The sequence below is a fragment of the Alligator sinensis genome, unplaced genomic scaffold (genome assembly GCF_000455745.1).
Source record: "Alligator sinensis unplaced genomic scaffold, ASM45574v1 scaffold678_1, whole genome shotgun sequence".
Classification (NCBI taxonomy): Eukaryota; Metazoa; Chordata; order Crocodylia; family Alligatoridae; genus Alligator; species Alligator sinensis.
The window spans coordinates 2106976-2124233 of NW_005842006.1; the positions used below are offsets into that span (position 1 = coordinate 2106976).

General features: G+C 41.7%; 1 protein-coding gene across 1 annotated transcript; it reads left to right on the forward strand.

Moving 5' to 3' along the window:
- Positions 1–3954: 3954 nt before the first annotated feature.
- CUNH2orf50 (chromosome unknown C2orf50 homolog) lies at positions 3955–8433 on the forward strand. The gene is made up of 3 exons (XM_025201849.1): positions 3955–4269; positions 7072–7111; positions 8176–8433. The coding sequence occupies exons 1-3, from the start codon at positions 3992–3994 to the stop codon at positions 8365–8367; spliced, it is 510 nt and encodes a 169-aa protein (XP_025057634.1). The 5' UTR covers positions 3955–3991; the 3' UTR covers positions 8368–8433.
- Positions 8434–17258: the final 8825 nt, after the last annotated feature.

Below are 17258 nucleotides of genomic sequence, written 5' to 3' on the forward strand. Positions count from 1 at the left end.
TCCCTACACCCATAGTCCAAAATCTGTACTGATATTATTTTCCTTCTAGAGTAGAAAAATTAAATGATTTTTCGTATTTTTCAAGTGATTTCCATTAAATATTTTAAAAAATGATGCTTTCTAATTAGTAAGTTCTTACTCTTCCTATAAAATCAGTGCAGGTTCCCTCTTCTCATTCCATCACCATTAGGGGATGAAGGTCCCAGTGACAAATTCACCAACCAAAATGATCTCTATGAAATGCAGATCAGAAATTGCTGCTGGATCAATAAAGCAGATGCTGATTTTAAAATATATTTCTTCTCACTACTATGTAGTTTAAATGATCATTTTGGAGAAACTTATGTACTAGAAGTAAGACAATGCATGTTACAGTTCATTGGTTTAAATTCTGCATAACTTAAACGACAATACCCTCTTGTGGTCAAGTTAAAATTACCTGTACGGAAATTTTTTTTTTTTCTTTAGGGAAACAGCAGTTTACATACATTTGATTTTTCCAGTAATATTTCACTGTTCAAATCACCACTGGTTGGATAACTATTAATAAAGAACATAATGTAAAATCTTCCTAGGAATTAATTATACTGCCAGTATCTAGATACAGGACTGCTGAAGGAACCACATGCAACAGACCCCTGAGTCATTTATAAAAATCTCCCCCCTTCCCCAGCCAAAAATACATAGGCACATTAAAATCAGGTCACATTAAAATTCCTAGCACATCAAGCCCCAGCAAACATCAATTTAACCCTATAAAGAATGCCATAAAAAGAAACGCATGATATGTCAGTTAGTCATCTCCTTCTACGGGAATGTCCACTGCTTAGCAATCATAAACATTACAAAGGCACGTAATAACTGGGGGAAAATAGGGCACTATTTGCAAGTATACCTTTAAGACATCATTTTTGTTAAATGGCACTACTGAATGATTTGGGCATGCAGCAAGAAATTTCAGAACAATATCCAAAACAGGATGCTGAAAATTCAGCCTGCTACATATTAATGGTATATAGCTACTTCCTTTTATGACTTCCAAGCCCTGTTCTCCCAGTCCTATACACTGGGCACATCTACATGAGAAGCTGACTGCTCAGGAGCCTGATACTACTGTGCAGTAGCATCATGTAGCAAAAACCGTGCCGAGACGCTACTGTGCAGCAGTATTAGGCTACTGCCCATTAGCGTCTCTTGTGCAGTAACTCCGGGTACTGTACATTCATTTAGTACTTGCTTATACAAGTACTAAATGAATGCACGGTAACTACTGTGCAGTAGTGTCTCATGCAGACATGCCCACTGCAGTGGCGACGCACAGAGGGTGCACAGGGGTGCATGTGCACCCCCTGAGAGCACCGGTGCACCCCCTGACTGGCCACGCTCACTGCTTAGGCAATAGGCGGGGGGGGGCAGGCAGGAGCGCCGGTACCTTGCTGCAAGATCTGATTGATCACTGCAGCTGCTCCCAGAAGTGGCCGCAGCGATCTCCCATGGCCCACTGTGTCCTGAGAAGCAGCATGAATGCTGTAAAACATCTACCCTTCCATGTATAGTCCTGCTCTGCATTGGAGTAAAATTGCAGTCTACTGTTTAAGCCTACTAAGATCTACCCTCTCTTCTCAGTTAGTGGGGTCATAATACTACAGACCTTCCTTTGACTTCCGGTTTCTCTTTAGTAACAGGATTCCACAAGGTGCAGAGTTTGATCATGTGAATCTGTGCAGGATGCCACTTAAATGGGATTCCACAGGTACAGAAGTTTGCATAAGTTTACCCAGATTTGAGACTAGAGCCGCACTTCCACGGAGCACAGCCAAAGGCTGCCTGCTGATATAGAACTAGCAAGGGTTACAGTTTAACAATAACTCCCCCTATGAGTACCATATTGACTTGCATGCTATACACACTATTTCCCCTCAAAATGGGGTGCATATCTTAAGTGGGGAAGCTGATTTTCTGCTCAGAACAGAAGTACCCTGATTTGATTCCTGCTTCACCTGGCAGCAGCGGTAGCATTTCTGTTCAGGCAGCTGAGGGAGTCAACTGGCTCTGCATCCTACAGGCGTTAATGATTGTCTCTTCTTTTTAATGGTCTTCATGTTTCCCTAATCAAGCTAACCTTTCTTCAGGCAATTTTGCTGTCTTTTAGCTACTCCTGGTCTCTCTTCTTCTGTTTCACAGCCTTGCAGACTGTTTTGATCTCTTTTCAATATCACAGATGTACCCATGGGAACTAGTCTTCAGCAGTAGCTAGGGTTTCAGCTTTGGTTATTCAGGAAATGGAGGGTCAGTGATTTGAAGTTTAGACTCTGTCCCTGGTCTATGGAGCCATAACTCTGAAAAACAAATCTTTTTTTTCTTCATCCTACTTTCATCAAAACAAGATGCATGTCTTATTTGGGGGAGTGTGCTATGCAAAAAAATACAGGGTTGGGTTTTTTTGGTTTTTTGGTTTGTTTTTTTTTTACTTATTATTAACTCACTGAAGAAATGAGGGTGAAAAAGTCTTGAATGAAGACCAGCTAGCGGCTGACAAACCAGCATTGGGAGAATACATAGGAGTGGCACAAAAATTATACTGAGTTGTCTGAGACTCTATTCTAATATTTCAAATGGAAGTCAATGGTGGTCTGCTAGTGAAACCAAAAAAAAAGAAAAAGAAAAACTTATTTGGGGTCAACCACAAACCCTTCTTTTTTTGGTTTTTCCCAGGAAAGACAAAGTCGCCAACCAACCCTAAACTTAATTTGACCTGAAATGAAATATTTTGTTTTGCTTTCAGTTTTTTAACCCTTTAAAAAAAATTAATCTTTTTGCAAGTTTCAAAACAAGAACATTTAGAAATTAAAAAATCAATTTTTTTAAGTGAAACAATCTGACTTTCTGAAATTGTTCATTTTTTTAACACCATTCACTGAATTAATATTTGTGTATACCATGAGCCCCCCCTTATTTTTCATCCAGTGAAACTATTCACTAGGGGAAATATACAGCGAATTCAATTTACCAGGCAAATAAGGCAGGAGGCAGTTGTATGCTTCCAGCCTCCAGTTAAGTGTATTAGCCACAGCATGTCCAGGGACTTTTAGCAGCCAGTGTCCTATTTTCTCAAAAAGCTATAAGAAAGTAATATCAGTTCTCCAGAACAGATTATTGATTGTCCAGGGCTGCTACTCAGTTGTTTTCTTTCTTCGGCCTAAAATTAAGAGGCTTTCAAAAGTGTAAAACTAAGGTTGATTCACAGAAGGACCTTATTTTAAAGCAGATTAGGAGTACTGAAGCTGTGATGATCCAGAAAATATTCAAGAAGAGGTTTCTTGGGTAATATCTTTTATTGGACTAGTTAGGAGAGATATTAGAAAAGCATTTAGACACAAAGTGAACTTCCTCAGGTCTGGGAAAGAAGTCCTTGCTTATTTTAAAGAAAAGGCAACTCTGTCTTAAGAAGAGTAGCACAAAGTCAAGATCCCAATAGCTGCTTCCATTAGTTTCTACTCCCTTATCAATGAATATTCATGAGCAAGCCTGGTTTCCAATGGCAACAGTAAACACACTGGGGAAACCAGCAGTCATCAGGGGGTTTATTTCTGCTGCACAAACAGAACAAAAACCTAAGCCTGACAAACTCAACATCATTCTCTACAGCAGACTTTGCTGCTAGCTCAGCACCTATCCTGGGGACTGGGAATGCAACATGGAGCGTGGTCTCAACTGCACCCAACGCTGACTGGTCTCTCAAGCTGAGCATTAGGATTTGCTGTTTACAGCCAGGATCTTTATTCTTCTAACAAGTGTTCTTTGCAAAGTTCTTGCTATAGTGAAGCTGCTAGTAGAAAGTGCTGCTTAACCAAAGGGGAAATAAAAATAGTACACAGTCACAGTTGGAGCTGTGCTTTTACTTGCCTAGGGTGAGAGGAGAGAGAGCAGTGGGGTGGATGAATCTGGCAAGCATCTCCTCTTAACCTACCTAGTGGTGACACCATCTTACATGAGAGTAGATACACACACAATGGGGAGCAGATCACCTGGATTCAGAAACACCTCAGCTGGGTACCAGTTATCAGCAACCAAATCATTGGTGGAACTGGCCTCATCCTCATCCTCATCTCCTGCTTTCAGCAGCACCCAGCTTGGAAGAGCTGTTACAGCCACCAAGGCAGCCCGGGCCCGGGAGGAAGAACAAGTAGCCCTGCAGCAGGACCAGGTTCGACAGGACAAAATTTGGAGGGAGTTTGTGGAGGCCGAATGGAGGGGAAGAAAGTGTTGGTAAGTACTTTGAGTCCAACATCACATTCTCCTCTTAACAGTGCTACTGCAGCTCCCCACAGACCAAGGGCCTAATGCAAAGCTCGATATATCAATGGAAAGACTTGCACTACATAGGCTTTTATGAGGCTGTGAATCCAGCTGCTGCTAAGACCACATTTCTCCTCTGTTTTCTTCATTTTTCAAAAACACACAAGTAAAGTATTTCCTGTCATGTCAGGCTGGAGCTGTAATGGAGGTGCAAAGGGACAGCATGCTGGATACTGCTCAGCTTTACGTGGAGGTCCACAGAGCCAGGCTATGTCGTGACGCATTTGTAATTTATCACAGAGAGTGATATTATTGCTTGTCCTCTACTACTTGGAAATGGCTGAAATAGAGCCTGGACAGACTGTCCTGCCAAAAATTACTGTATTTCAAATCCGTAAATCTCTTGCATGCCACAAACCCACATGCAAACATACACACAGGGAAAATCCCATTGTTATGAATACATCAGCAGGGTGTTCAGCACATGCAGGTCATAAACTATGCTTTGACAGACGGTATACACTGCTGAGTTGAAAGAACCAAGCATTAAGATGCCTCTCAGAATATCTGAATTCAAATCTCTGATGTGCAACATAAACAGGCTGGTTACAAGAATGTCCGTTGTGAAACCAAGATTGGCTTGAGTTGTAATTGTATGCCAGCCTTACCCAGGTACCAGGGAGGAAGGAGAGGAGAAGGCGCTTGGATGGATTTAATAGGAATGAGGAAATACATCTTCTGGTAACTTATCTTACTCCTCAGCTTCTTGGAGTAAGTAAAAACCATGTCAGTATTTCTTTTTTCAGTGACATACTTTTAATTTTTTTGTTATCTCTCCTAGAGGCAGAGCTGAAAGAAATATCACCAGCTGTTCCAGATCCACACCCCCCACCTTCTACATACATATACATGTGTGCACTCATGTACACACATACACACACACAGAACACTTAGGATAAGAGAAGTCCTTTGCCTGCTAGTGGCCTGACAAGAAAACCAGACTGCAAGTGAATGGGTTAAATTGCAGAGGCCCAAGCTTTTCTCTATTGCTAGTACCTCTGGATACAGATATTGTATATATGCCCAGAGCAGTGGAGACCCATAGTTGGGGCCTCTCTCAGTACAGGAATGCAAATACATATAATTATCCTTGCTATTATAGTAATTATCATTGTTATTTTATCAATGCCATAATAGCACTTTCCCTCCATAGCTGTTGTAGCACCTTACAGAAAGGTAAACTTTCACTGTCTCCATTTTCAAGATGCAGAAACTCAACACAGTCTGTAAAGGGATGTGCCCAGAGTTATATGGCAAGTTGGTAGTGGAGCCAGGGAACAGAATCCGTTTCTTGATTCTCAGTACTAGGCTTGTATCTCTACTGCTGGATGCACAAAACATTGTTGCAGGTAGTTGCCCTTACTTGCTCATACAGCTTGGTCTAGATCTATATTAGGGGCTTCTGCCAACATAGCTGGGTTGGCCCACACCAAGGAACCCAGGCCAGAAAGACTTCCTGGATCATGGAAACCAGTCCCCAAGTACAGAAACAGGAGCAGAGACCAGATTCCCGGCCTTCTGCTACTTCAGCTGAGTGGCCAAGCTACTTGGCTACAGAATCATGCTCCAAGAGAAGGCATAAACCTGATAGCTGTGCTGGCAATAACCCCTAGTTACTGTGTAGGCATAGTAATACCACCAATATTACACTTGTACCAGCGTGGCTTTTTCACTTCAGAGAGGATGCTTGGAGGGAGGGGCTGGGCAGGGGAGAGGCGGGTAGAAGAGGAAACACAGTCATAAATTTCAGGGCTTTATTGTAGTGTTTCCAACAACTCTTGCAATGGGATTTTTATCACAAATCTGAAAATCTGGCCCTGACTCAGCATCAGGTAATGTCTATCAAGAGGACACATCAGCACATTGCCTGGCATCACACGAATGCAGCTCTACTGCTTCTGATGCAGGCGGCAACTGTCCCTTAAAAGACCAAATTCCCTCGTCTGCCATGCTGTATTAAGGCATCTACACTAGCTGGCACCAGAAGTGGCAAAGTCTAGTTTCATTGCCTGTCTGTAGAGCATCCAGGACAGTGTCCCATATTTTGCTTCCACAATGTTGCTCACTTCAGATGAGCATGGTATAAGAACTTGAATGATTAGCTTGCAAGTAAGTTGAATACAAATTCAAAATTGGATTCATTCTAAGATGAAATTGTAGTTTGGTTCTAAAAAAAGAAGTCTGATTTTATTATAATGGTCAGGTCCTGTGACTTAGGTAAAAGAACCTGGCATTATGAGAGAAGACAGAGGGAGAGAGAGAGGGGAGGAAACAGCCTCCAAAATATGATCTATATTAAAGGCGAAGACACTATCATCATTATCTATTTCTGTGGAATGAACAGTGTTTCCTCATAACATACAAGTAGAAACTCTTCTTTTTATTATTCAATACACGTACTGTCTCTTACTATGCATTTATACACTGTGACTGGGGTCTTCCATTAATGCACCCTTCTTTTCAGTAGGACACACACAGGAATGGCAAGCATTTATGGTTAAAAAACTAGCCAATTCTGACACTGCATCTACTCAATTCTCTTTTAGAAAGAAAAACCAAAAAGTAATGGATTGTTTAAAATAAAACTGCAACCAAAAAAGAACAGTGATTCTGTGATACAGCATTCAGTTGATTTACAAAAATAGAACATAAAAAATAAAGTACCTAATAGGATCACGTCACTAAAGTAAAAATCTTGGGTTCTATTTCTAGGTACCAAAATTGGAGTTTCCTGAAGGACTATGACCCATTGGTAAGTTAGAGATAAACTACTAACTGTAACACAAGTTCTCTTTTGGTTTGTAACAGTTTGAAGTAGGCTAGCTTTTTTAATTGAAACACCCTCGAATGTAATTTGTCAACTGCTTTAAGATTAAGAGCTGGGAGTAAATATGAGATGTGAAATGCCAGTCATCTGCTATATTTGTGCTAAACAGATTAAATGCAACGTGTGGGTTCTAGTTCTCTTTTAAATAATTAACAAAGCCCATAAGTGGGTAAGCATTTAAAAGGAAGCTGAAACATATATAAAAAAAGAAAAAAAATCACTGCCACAATATGGCCACATTCTCTTTTGACTGATAGCCTGTGAAATGTTGAAGTCAATGAATTTTCCTGGAATGTCTTGCTCCCATGAAAGTCAATGGTAAAAAAATAACATTGATTTCAAATGGGGACTGTAAGTCCTGACTGCAAACAGAATTGTGTATTTTAAGGGGAAGGGGGTGGGATGGGGAGGGGGGAGGTATTTTTACAAAAGTGCATCCCAATTATTTTGGTCCCAGTCCTTCAGCCCTTCTTACTCCTCACTGGAATAATTGAAACCTCCTTACTGAAGTAACTGGGAAACTGCCTACGTAAAGTCACAGGACTACCCGCCTTTATACTCTAAAATAACGAATAACAACACAATTAACCAGTGGACAATTCAGTGAGACAATCTGAAACTGCCTTCTGATGAAAGCTGTACATAAAATGCTGGGTACTCAATTTAATATTTAGAAAAACTGTCCTCTCTCTGCTCTGTTGGAGATCATTGTTTGGGATTTTTATTCCTTTCAACAGTAAATACGGGTCAGTCTTCTCAGAAGATGATTGGATTCTCCTTGATTTCAGTTAATGATAATTAATTGTACTGCATCTACACAGCATGTTCACATACATTTAGTGAATAAGACATAGGAGAAAATTTCCAAAATTCTTAATAACTTTTCCAAAGTGATTTGGGCACTGCAAAGCTGAAGTCTCTTTTGAAAATGGAAGATACATGTTTTTGAAAACATAATCTGTAACACTCTTTTTATGTATGTTACCTAGGGCAAGAAAAAGGAGCAGAAACCACTGCCAAAATTTGTTTCTGTGTTTTCCGAAACAATCCCCAACACCACCAACCAGACTATCGGCAGCAGAATGAACACTGAATTGGGCAGGATGCTAGTGAACATGGATTATTTCATCAACAGTGGAGGACGAAAGAAGAAACTTGAAAATGAGCTTCAGCCTTGTTAGTGGTAGAGAGAAAATGCCACCAACATTTTTTTGCAAGAATCCATATTAAGGAATGTAGTAGGTGGAGTCGTAATGCATCAAATGTTTCCCAGAAAGACTGGTATCATTGCTCCACATGACATTTTTTCAAGAGTAAAAATGAACCTTGTTCCTGAAAGCCTTTTGAGGAAGTCCTGTTTTCACTTTGGGGGAGAGGTCAAAGCAGATAAACATATGTATTATTCATACTACAGGGCCCAATCTTGTTCCTATCACAGTCAAATGGTAATTTTGCCATTAATTTCAGAGGGAACAGGAGCCAGAATGCATCTTCTGCTGCATGTTTTTATCTACTGAGTACAAACAACAAAGGGAGATCCTAAAATAACTAAAGAAGATCACAACATCTTGCAGAATCATATTCCTTTTTTCATTTTCAAAAATCATTGGGCTATAGTGAGGCAAGTTGTTGTTTTCTGTCTACTAATTTTAACAGGGAGCTGGGGACTGAACAGTGTACAGGAGAGGCCAGTCCATAGAAGACTGATAGGCTGCAGGCACCCAGTGCAGAACCAGAGGCTCTGCAGTAAGGCAATAGGGCAGAATACTTATTGTGGTGCTGGTAGCACACCAAGAATACCGTAGGACAGAGGAGAAGAGGGAAACTGCTAGTGCAGAGAACACCTGCACTGGATCAAAAGAAAGTTCATGATTCCCAGGCTCATGGCTTGGTCAATATATAACTCCAGGCTGAGGCCAGAGAAGGAGGTTGGCTCTGCAAGCTGCCAGGGAAGGAGCTCTGCATGACAGTAACTGCAGCTGAGGGACTGCTGGGGAACTCCACTGCCCTGCTGACTGCAACTGTGCTGGGCACTTCTAGTTGAGTTACAGCTGGGGGGTTTACCTTTTTGTTGTGGTTATTACAGGTGGACTGTGTTGGTACTAGCAAGGGGAGCTGGAGGCCCCAATAGTGCCAGGAAGGCACAAGGAGCCTTGGGCTTGCCATGGCAGGGAACAAGCTACAGTCTAGCCCATAAGAGGCAGAGGTTGGAGTGGGCCACATGTTGACCTAGGGCTGCAAACCCACTGGCACTTTTAAAGATACAGAGGCCATATTGAGCAGGGACTGCGACCCTGCTGCAAGCCTGCTATGCCCAATTAGACATTAACAGTTAACACCTTGAAGGCATGGGTGTGGCTAGATGGGAGGTTGGAGACCATGAAATTGACCCATAAGGCTTAAGTTTCTAGTACACTGACCAAAAGCAGATCAGAAACTACTCTGGGGCCTGGGCAGCCTCCCTGTTTCCAAGTTAAATAATTCCAGCAAGGCATGGCAGGAAAGAGAGCTGCAGATAAGACTAGCCCCCAAAATCTAGTCTCACACCCCTATAAACATTCATCCTTGAATTAAAGAGATTCGTAGCTCCTGGAGACCTTGGCTGTGAAAGTAGACCATTGTCACAGTGAAGGTGACATTTTCTATAATACCTAGAGCCATTTCCTTAGTGGCCTTTGAAAGTAAAGAGCAAAACTTTGGTTTTGATCTGGTGTTCTATAAGGATTCAGAGTTGAGCAGAGCATTGGGGTGATGCAAGGAAGATGGCCATTTTAGAAGCCAATTTTAGCTTTTTACAGGTAGAATGATCAGCCTGGAAGCATAACTAGGGCAGGGTGACTGAGGTACCATCCCCGGATGCCAATTTAAAGGGGGTACCAACAACACCCAACATTGTACCACATCCCTGCTCTCTGGTGCTTGGCACAACCCCTCTCCCCTTGCTTTGCTCAGGGCACTGAAATTGCTTATGACTCTGGCTCAGCACCAGTGAAACAGATTAAATCTACTGAAGACCGGGAAGCCATGTAATACTGAAGCATGGTTTATCACCTGAAGCCATGAAGTGCTCTAGTCAGACTTAGGTGCAAAGATTTTTTTTTTGCAGTTGCAGCTATTTCAGACTGTAGCATGCCAGAACTTAGACAAACTTAACAACAAGGAGCCAAGTCTCATAGAAAGTCGATGGGACTTCAGAGAGACAGGGGGATAGTTGGCATATAATGTTCTCTGTGCTAGGGGTAAAGAAACTGTAGACCTGGCAGTAGGTGACACCGTCACCTACTGCCATTTAAGGCTCTGCTGGATCTAACAGGTTCCCTACTAACTTCACATGTTTTAAGGGTGGAGGAAAGGACTGAACCTTTTAAGGTACCACAGTAATGCATTCTGGAGATGGAGGAACACAACACTGCAAATAGGTTGGAAGGAGGACTGCACCATCCAAATGCTTTGCCATTAGCCCTTGATGGGACATAGTTCTTATTCAACCTTCCGTAACATCTCAGTTATAATTTGTGAGGATTTTGTAATTCAGTATGAAAGCATTTAAATTGATATGGCTAGCAACCTCCAGATGGCACTCCAAACCCAACAATACTCTGGAAAAAAATGGTTGCAGCAAAACACCATTAAGCAATGAGTGGTTAAAACAACATTAACATAGATAGTGGGTATGTCTACATGAGATTCTTTACTGTGCAGTAGACTAATCTACTGCACAGTAAAGCATCACTATGTAACCATGCACTGAGCTACTGCACAGTAGATTAGTCTACTGTGTAGTTTTATACTACCTGTAAATACAGGTAGATTTACTGTGCAGTAGCACATGGTTACATAGCTAACCTGGAGCAAATTGCTCTGGGTCAGCCCAGACAGCAGAGGGAGGAAGAACAATCCCTCCCTTGGGAACTGCCTACTGCCAGGGCCAGCTCTGATCGCAGGACAAGGTGGAGACAATGTCCTCTTGCTACTGCAGTAGGCAGGTCTGGCCCCCAGCTCCAAGGTCAAACCTGGGGACTGGGACATTGCCCCTGCACTGGGAGCTGCCTGCTGCTAGGGCCAGCTCTGGTCAGTGAGCCAGGCCAGGACAATGTCCGCTGCCTCTGCAGCAGGCAGGTCCAGCCCCTAGCTTCAAGATCGAAGATGGGAACTGGGACATAACCTCCTGCAGCAGGCTGCTCCCTGGGCAGGGGGCAGCTCCCAGAGTAGGAGGCAATGTTCTTGGAGCCAGGGGCTGGACCTGCCTGCTGCAGGGGCAAGGGGACTTGTCCCCTCCCAGTTCTGCAATCAGAGCCAGCCCTGGTACCAGGAAGCTGCCAGGAGCAGGGAGCAATGTCCCAGCCCCCAGCTCTGATGATGGAGCTAGGGGTTGAGAGCTGCCTGCTGCAGGAGCAGTGGACATTGCCCTGGCCTAACTCCATGATCATAGCAGGGGTTGGACAGCAGGCAGCTGCCTGGGGCAAGGGTGGGGATGGAAAGGCAGTTGCCCTGAAGATGGGACAGTTCCCCCCCACCCCCTAAAGTCCAGGCCTGACACTGGTGCCACCTGCCAGCCCAAGGGAGTGTAGAGCTCCCTGTGGCTGCCATATAGTAGCCAGGCAGGACAGGACTATCCCTGCCCTGAACTGCTCCTGCCAGGAGCAAATTTGCTTCTGATGGGTGCACGCTTACTGTGCAGTATTTTACTGTGCAGTATTTTCCTGCGCAGTCAGTTTTCTGAGTATTATTTGCACATGTAGACATGCCCAGTGAATCATATTTTCAGTTCAATGGAGTTACTCTGGATTTATGAAAGCTTACTGAAAGAGTAGGTTTACTCTGAGCACAGAATTTTTTTTTTTCTGAACTGGATCAAGCAAAATAATGTAAAAGTAATGTCAAGGGATTTGCAGCAAAAAGTCAGATTTGTTTGTCATTTAATTAAAAGTGTTAATGGGTTAAAGTGTTTAGCTGGTGAAAAGATGTAAGGTCTTTTCAGAATTATTTAAATTTACTGCTGGAATGATTAGTTTTTCATCTTCAATGTATGTCAAATCAGGCTTCTTTATTCCAAAGTTTTGGCATGATGGAAGTAGGTGAAAAAACATTTTACATCTTTGCTACTTGCCAATGAGAAAATTCCAAAGCTGTTTGTGTCTAATAAGGGAAATGACTTTTCAAGACTATCTAGTATTAGAGAGGATGTGGAATTTGAATAGATATAAGACTTAATCCTAAGGGTTCTGCTTTAGATGAACAGCTGCAACTCCCACTGAAATTCCATGCACAAGTACAATGAAGTATATAGAAATCAGATTATTCTAGTTAGTGTACCCAAGAGCGGATTTGGTCCATAAAAGATTTTTGTTTTTATATAGGTGTCAAGGAGAATGGAAGTTAGATCTGTATAAAAATAAATTTTGTTTAAAAAAAAAGAAGCAAGCAAGCAAGACTTGTTGTTTTGGTATTCTAGCTGAAATTAGACTATATCCCTAAATAGCATATTAGTAATCTCCATAATTTTTTGAAATTTTGAAGTCTTCTATTTGGCTGTAAATGTAAGAATAGCATCTCTAAGAGCGTGATTGTGCCCACATTCTCACACAGACCTCCTGAAATCAGTAACTCGTCTGAAAAGTTTGTTCCAATACACTGTGCCAGCAAGCAATGAGAACACTTCTGAAATGTCACACTTAGACTTTCTTTCCGGGCATATGGCTGCAAGTCACTGTAATTTTCTTCCAACAAATGTTCATGTTGTTTTCACTTACAAATAGAGGGCCTAATTCTGCTTTCCTGACCCAGGCAAAGCTCCTGCTAAAATAGACAAGGTCCTCTATATCATACTTATATGATATAGAGCATGTTTACATGGTATGAAGAAGGGTCCTGATTGTATGCAAGTAGTTTTACTACTATACTGTACTTTAATGAGACTACTCACTGTTGTAAAGTTACCCCCATATGTACATGTTGGCTGGATGAGGGCCTAACTTACATTTCGCTTCTTAAAACCCCTGGTAAAAACAACAGTTTTACAAAAATCTTTGACCAAGTTGTTCACAAATTTGTAAGCATGCCTGAGTTTGTGCCAAAACATACAAGAATTTTCAGCTTAATCAGGAAAGTGTGCAGCCATAGAAAAATAGAACTGTGCGGCCCAGTTTCAATGTGTGATCAAGTTAATACCTTGATTTTATGATTAAGCTAACTGAAAAGAAGATTAAAAATGGCTTTGAAGTGCTGGTAGGCAACAATTGGATATTAATAGCTTATTTTTCCCCAAAGGTGCTGAGTGCACACAACTCCTATTGAAACTGATGGGAGCAGCAACTTTAACAAAAAGCAGGCGATCATGCTTTTCCATTAACAAATGTTTCCATAAGGAAAATGATTGTTTAGAAAATTACACAGACATATCAGTTACAGTGCAACCTGAATAATCTGAATGAGTAAGAGGTTGCATGGAGCTGGAAAATGATTTCATTTTTTTTTTTTTACCCATTTCACCAGGGCAAATTAGTCTTCTCTGGGCCTTGGGCTGTGGTGACGAGTTAATTTAAAACTACTTGGGGTGTTTACACTCTAAGTTGCACTACATACAAAACCTAAAAGTAGTGGGAGATCTAACCAAGACTGCAACTGTGTTTGCAAGTAAGAAAAGGCAGGTGCAAAAGCATAACTGTAATCATCATCCAGTTGCTTTCTCAGTCTAACAGTACCACTTCTGCTGAATCTTAAACTTTAGCCAACTAAACTTCATTTATAATAATATACATTTTTATATAGAAATTCAGACTAGATGATTAGGACTTTAAAAACTATGAATAAGCCATGGAAAAATAATAACAATATATCTTGTACATCTTGAACTGTATTGTGAACTTTTGTAAAGTGTTCTTATGGTACACAATTTTACAAGCTTTGTCATCAGATCCCAAATAAGATGTTAAACATTAGGACAATTATTTTTCCATATTTTGTATATGCATATTATTTGTATAGTTACAAAACAAATGAGTTTAGAGTAGCTGCATCATTCTTCAGTCTGAAAAGTATTTTTTGAGCACTCTTACATTAGTTCTACCAGGTGCACTCAGAGTTTTTTAGTACTCCAAAACTACACATTGTGTAGGTTCTCATTTCAGGGCCTGCTCATAGACAAATAAAGAAAATATTTTTGTGAAATGTACAGTATATATTTAGCAGTACCTTGCCTACCGTATATGTCTGGATTTGTTATACTTTGCCATTTTATAAGGGTAGAAATATAATTCTCCAAAGGTATTCGTTGAAGATTTTCCATAAAAAGTTCTAGTTTAAGGGATTTATTTCCCCTGTAGCTCAAAATATATAGCAATATTGGTGATGACTGCAAATTCAATCATGTTTCTTAGAAAAGCCACATAACTTCCACTCTTTCTGCCTTCTAAATTTCTAAGTTTCAGACTAATGAGATCCACTTCACTTCACAGAAATCATTTCAGTGGGCACCATTATGATATGATTTATCATGGAATGACCAAAAAAAAAGGTTACATGTCAGCACTCAGATGCCAAATTGCAATGGTCTGTGAATGGACATTACATATCTGACTCTTTTTGGCTTGCCACCCACCTGTATTCACTACTGCATGTAAAAGTATAAAGATCTGAATTGAAGCTTACCTTCTAGCAGGCTACTATTTTAGTCATTTGTGCAAAGATTTGTTTTGTTTGGGAGATTTTTGGTTGTTTATTTTAAAATTGATAACTTGCCATGGCCCAAGCAGCCTTTTAAAGTCCCACCCAGATATGACATCCCTAAAATGTTTAGGTAATCCAAGGGTTTCTAAGTTAAAAACTCTTCTAGCTCTTTTAAATTATTTAATTCTATTTAGTACCCCTGCTCTCTGCCAGTCCTTCACAGCACCCGACGAAGCAGGCAGTCACTTTAGAAAGCTTATGCATTTCTAAATGAGTTAATCGCTAAGGGTGTCTATACTTGTGCTCTGGGCTAGGAGGGGGTGCTTTAAGAATGGCTCCCAGACGGCCATTTTTACTTTTTTAAAATTTTTACTTGATGTTTTTGCACATTAAGTTCTTCTCACAAAAACAGCTGCTACTTAGCAAGCCATGTTATTTCAGATAACATGTCCATCCTTAGCATGACTTACAGACGCCAGTGTAACTGCTCTGGTGAGGATGAATGAGCCATTTCACAAAGCAAATACTGAATCAACGATTTATATTTTTGCTTACAGTACTTTCATTCAAGCCAAGCAAAGTTTTTTTTCAAACTAAAATTCCATAGGCCTTTCATAAACACAGCAATGTTTTTGTTCTGCCATTAACAGAAGCATAGGGCACACCGCATGCATCAAACCATTTAATCTGCATGCAACCTTCAGTGCTTCTTTTGCCTTCCTGTCAGGCACTGTTTCACGTGAAACAAATAAAAATCTGCAGGACAAGCCATGGGGTACCATGCATGGGGTACCAGGTAATCAATAAAACAGGCATTCTACTCAACAGCGTACAGGCTGGGGAGGGCTTTTTATTAGAAAGCAATGCACTAAGATGAAGGATGTTTCCTGGCTTTCCAGGAATTTCCCTGGTTTAAGCGTTTGTGCTGGCTTCCAAGTACAAACAGCAAAACAAACCATTTTTCCCCAGTTTTGGCTGGGCCTTAGCTGGCCTGGGATATTTGGTTACCAGCCTTTTCTCTCCCTTTGCCTCCTCTGTTGTTCTTGTACAGACAAATTTCCAGTAACTACCTGCAATGCAGTTCCTACTCCTTACCTTTCATTAATGATCTGGAAGACGGGATGGACTGCGCCTTCAGCAAGTTCACAGATGACACCAAGCTGGAGGGGGTGGGGGAGGAGGGAAGGGGAGATGTAGTAGATACACTGGAGGGTAGGGCTAGGATTCAGAATGACCTAGACAAATTGGAGGACTGGGCCAAAAGAAATCTCATGAGGTTCAACAAAGGACAGGTGCGAAGTCCTGCAATTAGGACAGAACAATCCCATGCACAACTACAGGCTGGGGGCTGACTGGCCGGGCAACAGCTCTACAGAAAATGATCTGAGGGTTACAGTGAACAATAAGATGGATATTAGTCAGCAGTGTGCCCTTGTTTCCAAGAAAGCTAACAGCATACTGGGCTGCATTGGTAGGTGTGTTGCCAGCATATCAAGGGAAGTGATTATTCCACTCTATTCTGCACAGGTGAAGCCACAGCTGGAGTACTGTGTCCAGTTTTGGAGCACCCCCTACAGAAAGGATGTGGACAAGTTGGAGATAGTCCAGGGGAGAGCACAAAAATAATTTGGGCACAGAGGTACATGACTTATGAGGAGAGGCTGAGGGAACTGGGTTTATTTAGTTTGCAGAAGAGAAAACTGAGGGGGAATTTAATGGCAGCCTTCAACTACCTGAAGGGGGTTCCAAAGAGGATGGAGCTGGACTGTTCTCAATGGTGTCAGATAAACAGAGCAAGGAGAAATGGTCTCAAGCTGCAGCAAGGGAGGTTTAAGTTGGACATTTGGAAAAACTCTCACTAGGAGGGTGGTGAAGCACTGGAACAGGTGACCTAGAGAGATGGTGGAATCTCCATCCTTGGAGGTTTTTAAGGCCTGGCTTGACAAAGCCCTGGCTGGAATGATCTAGTTGGGGAGCTTTGAGCAGGATTTGGACTCGATGATCTCCTAAGGTCCCTTCCAACTCAATTATTTATGATTCTATGATTCTTCCTCTTCCAAAAGTTTGTCACCTGGCCTAGAGCAAACAGTGGCTGCTCTGCCATATCTGCCTCCCTCAGAACCCAGGGCCAACAAAGGGACAAAGGCATGTGTTTAAGGTCCCAGAGCTCAAATACCTTATGATACCATCAGCATAAGGCAGGGGTGGGCAATTATTTTGGCAGAAGGGCCACTATAATGAGTTTTGGGGAAGCATCAAGCACCGCAAGGATAACCCCACGTCTTGACAGGTGCCCCTCCCCCTGGTTGCCATTTTGGGATCAGAAGTCCCACCCCCTAACCCCTGACCTTTGCTACTAGAAGTCTCTCCCCTTGCTCCAGAAGTAGTCCTTCTGCTGCGGGGG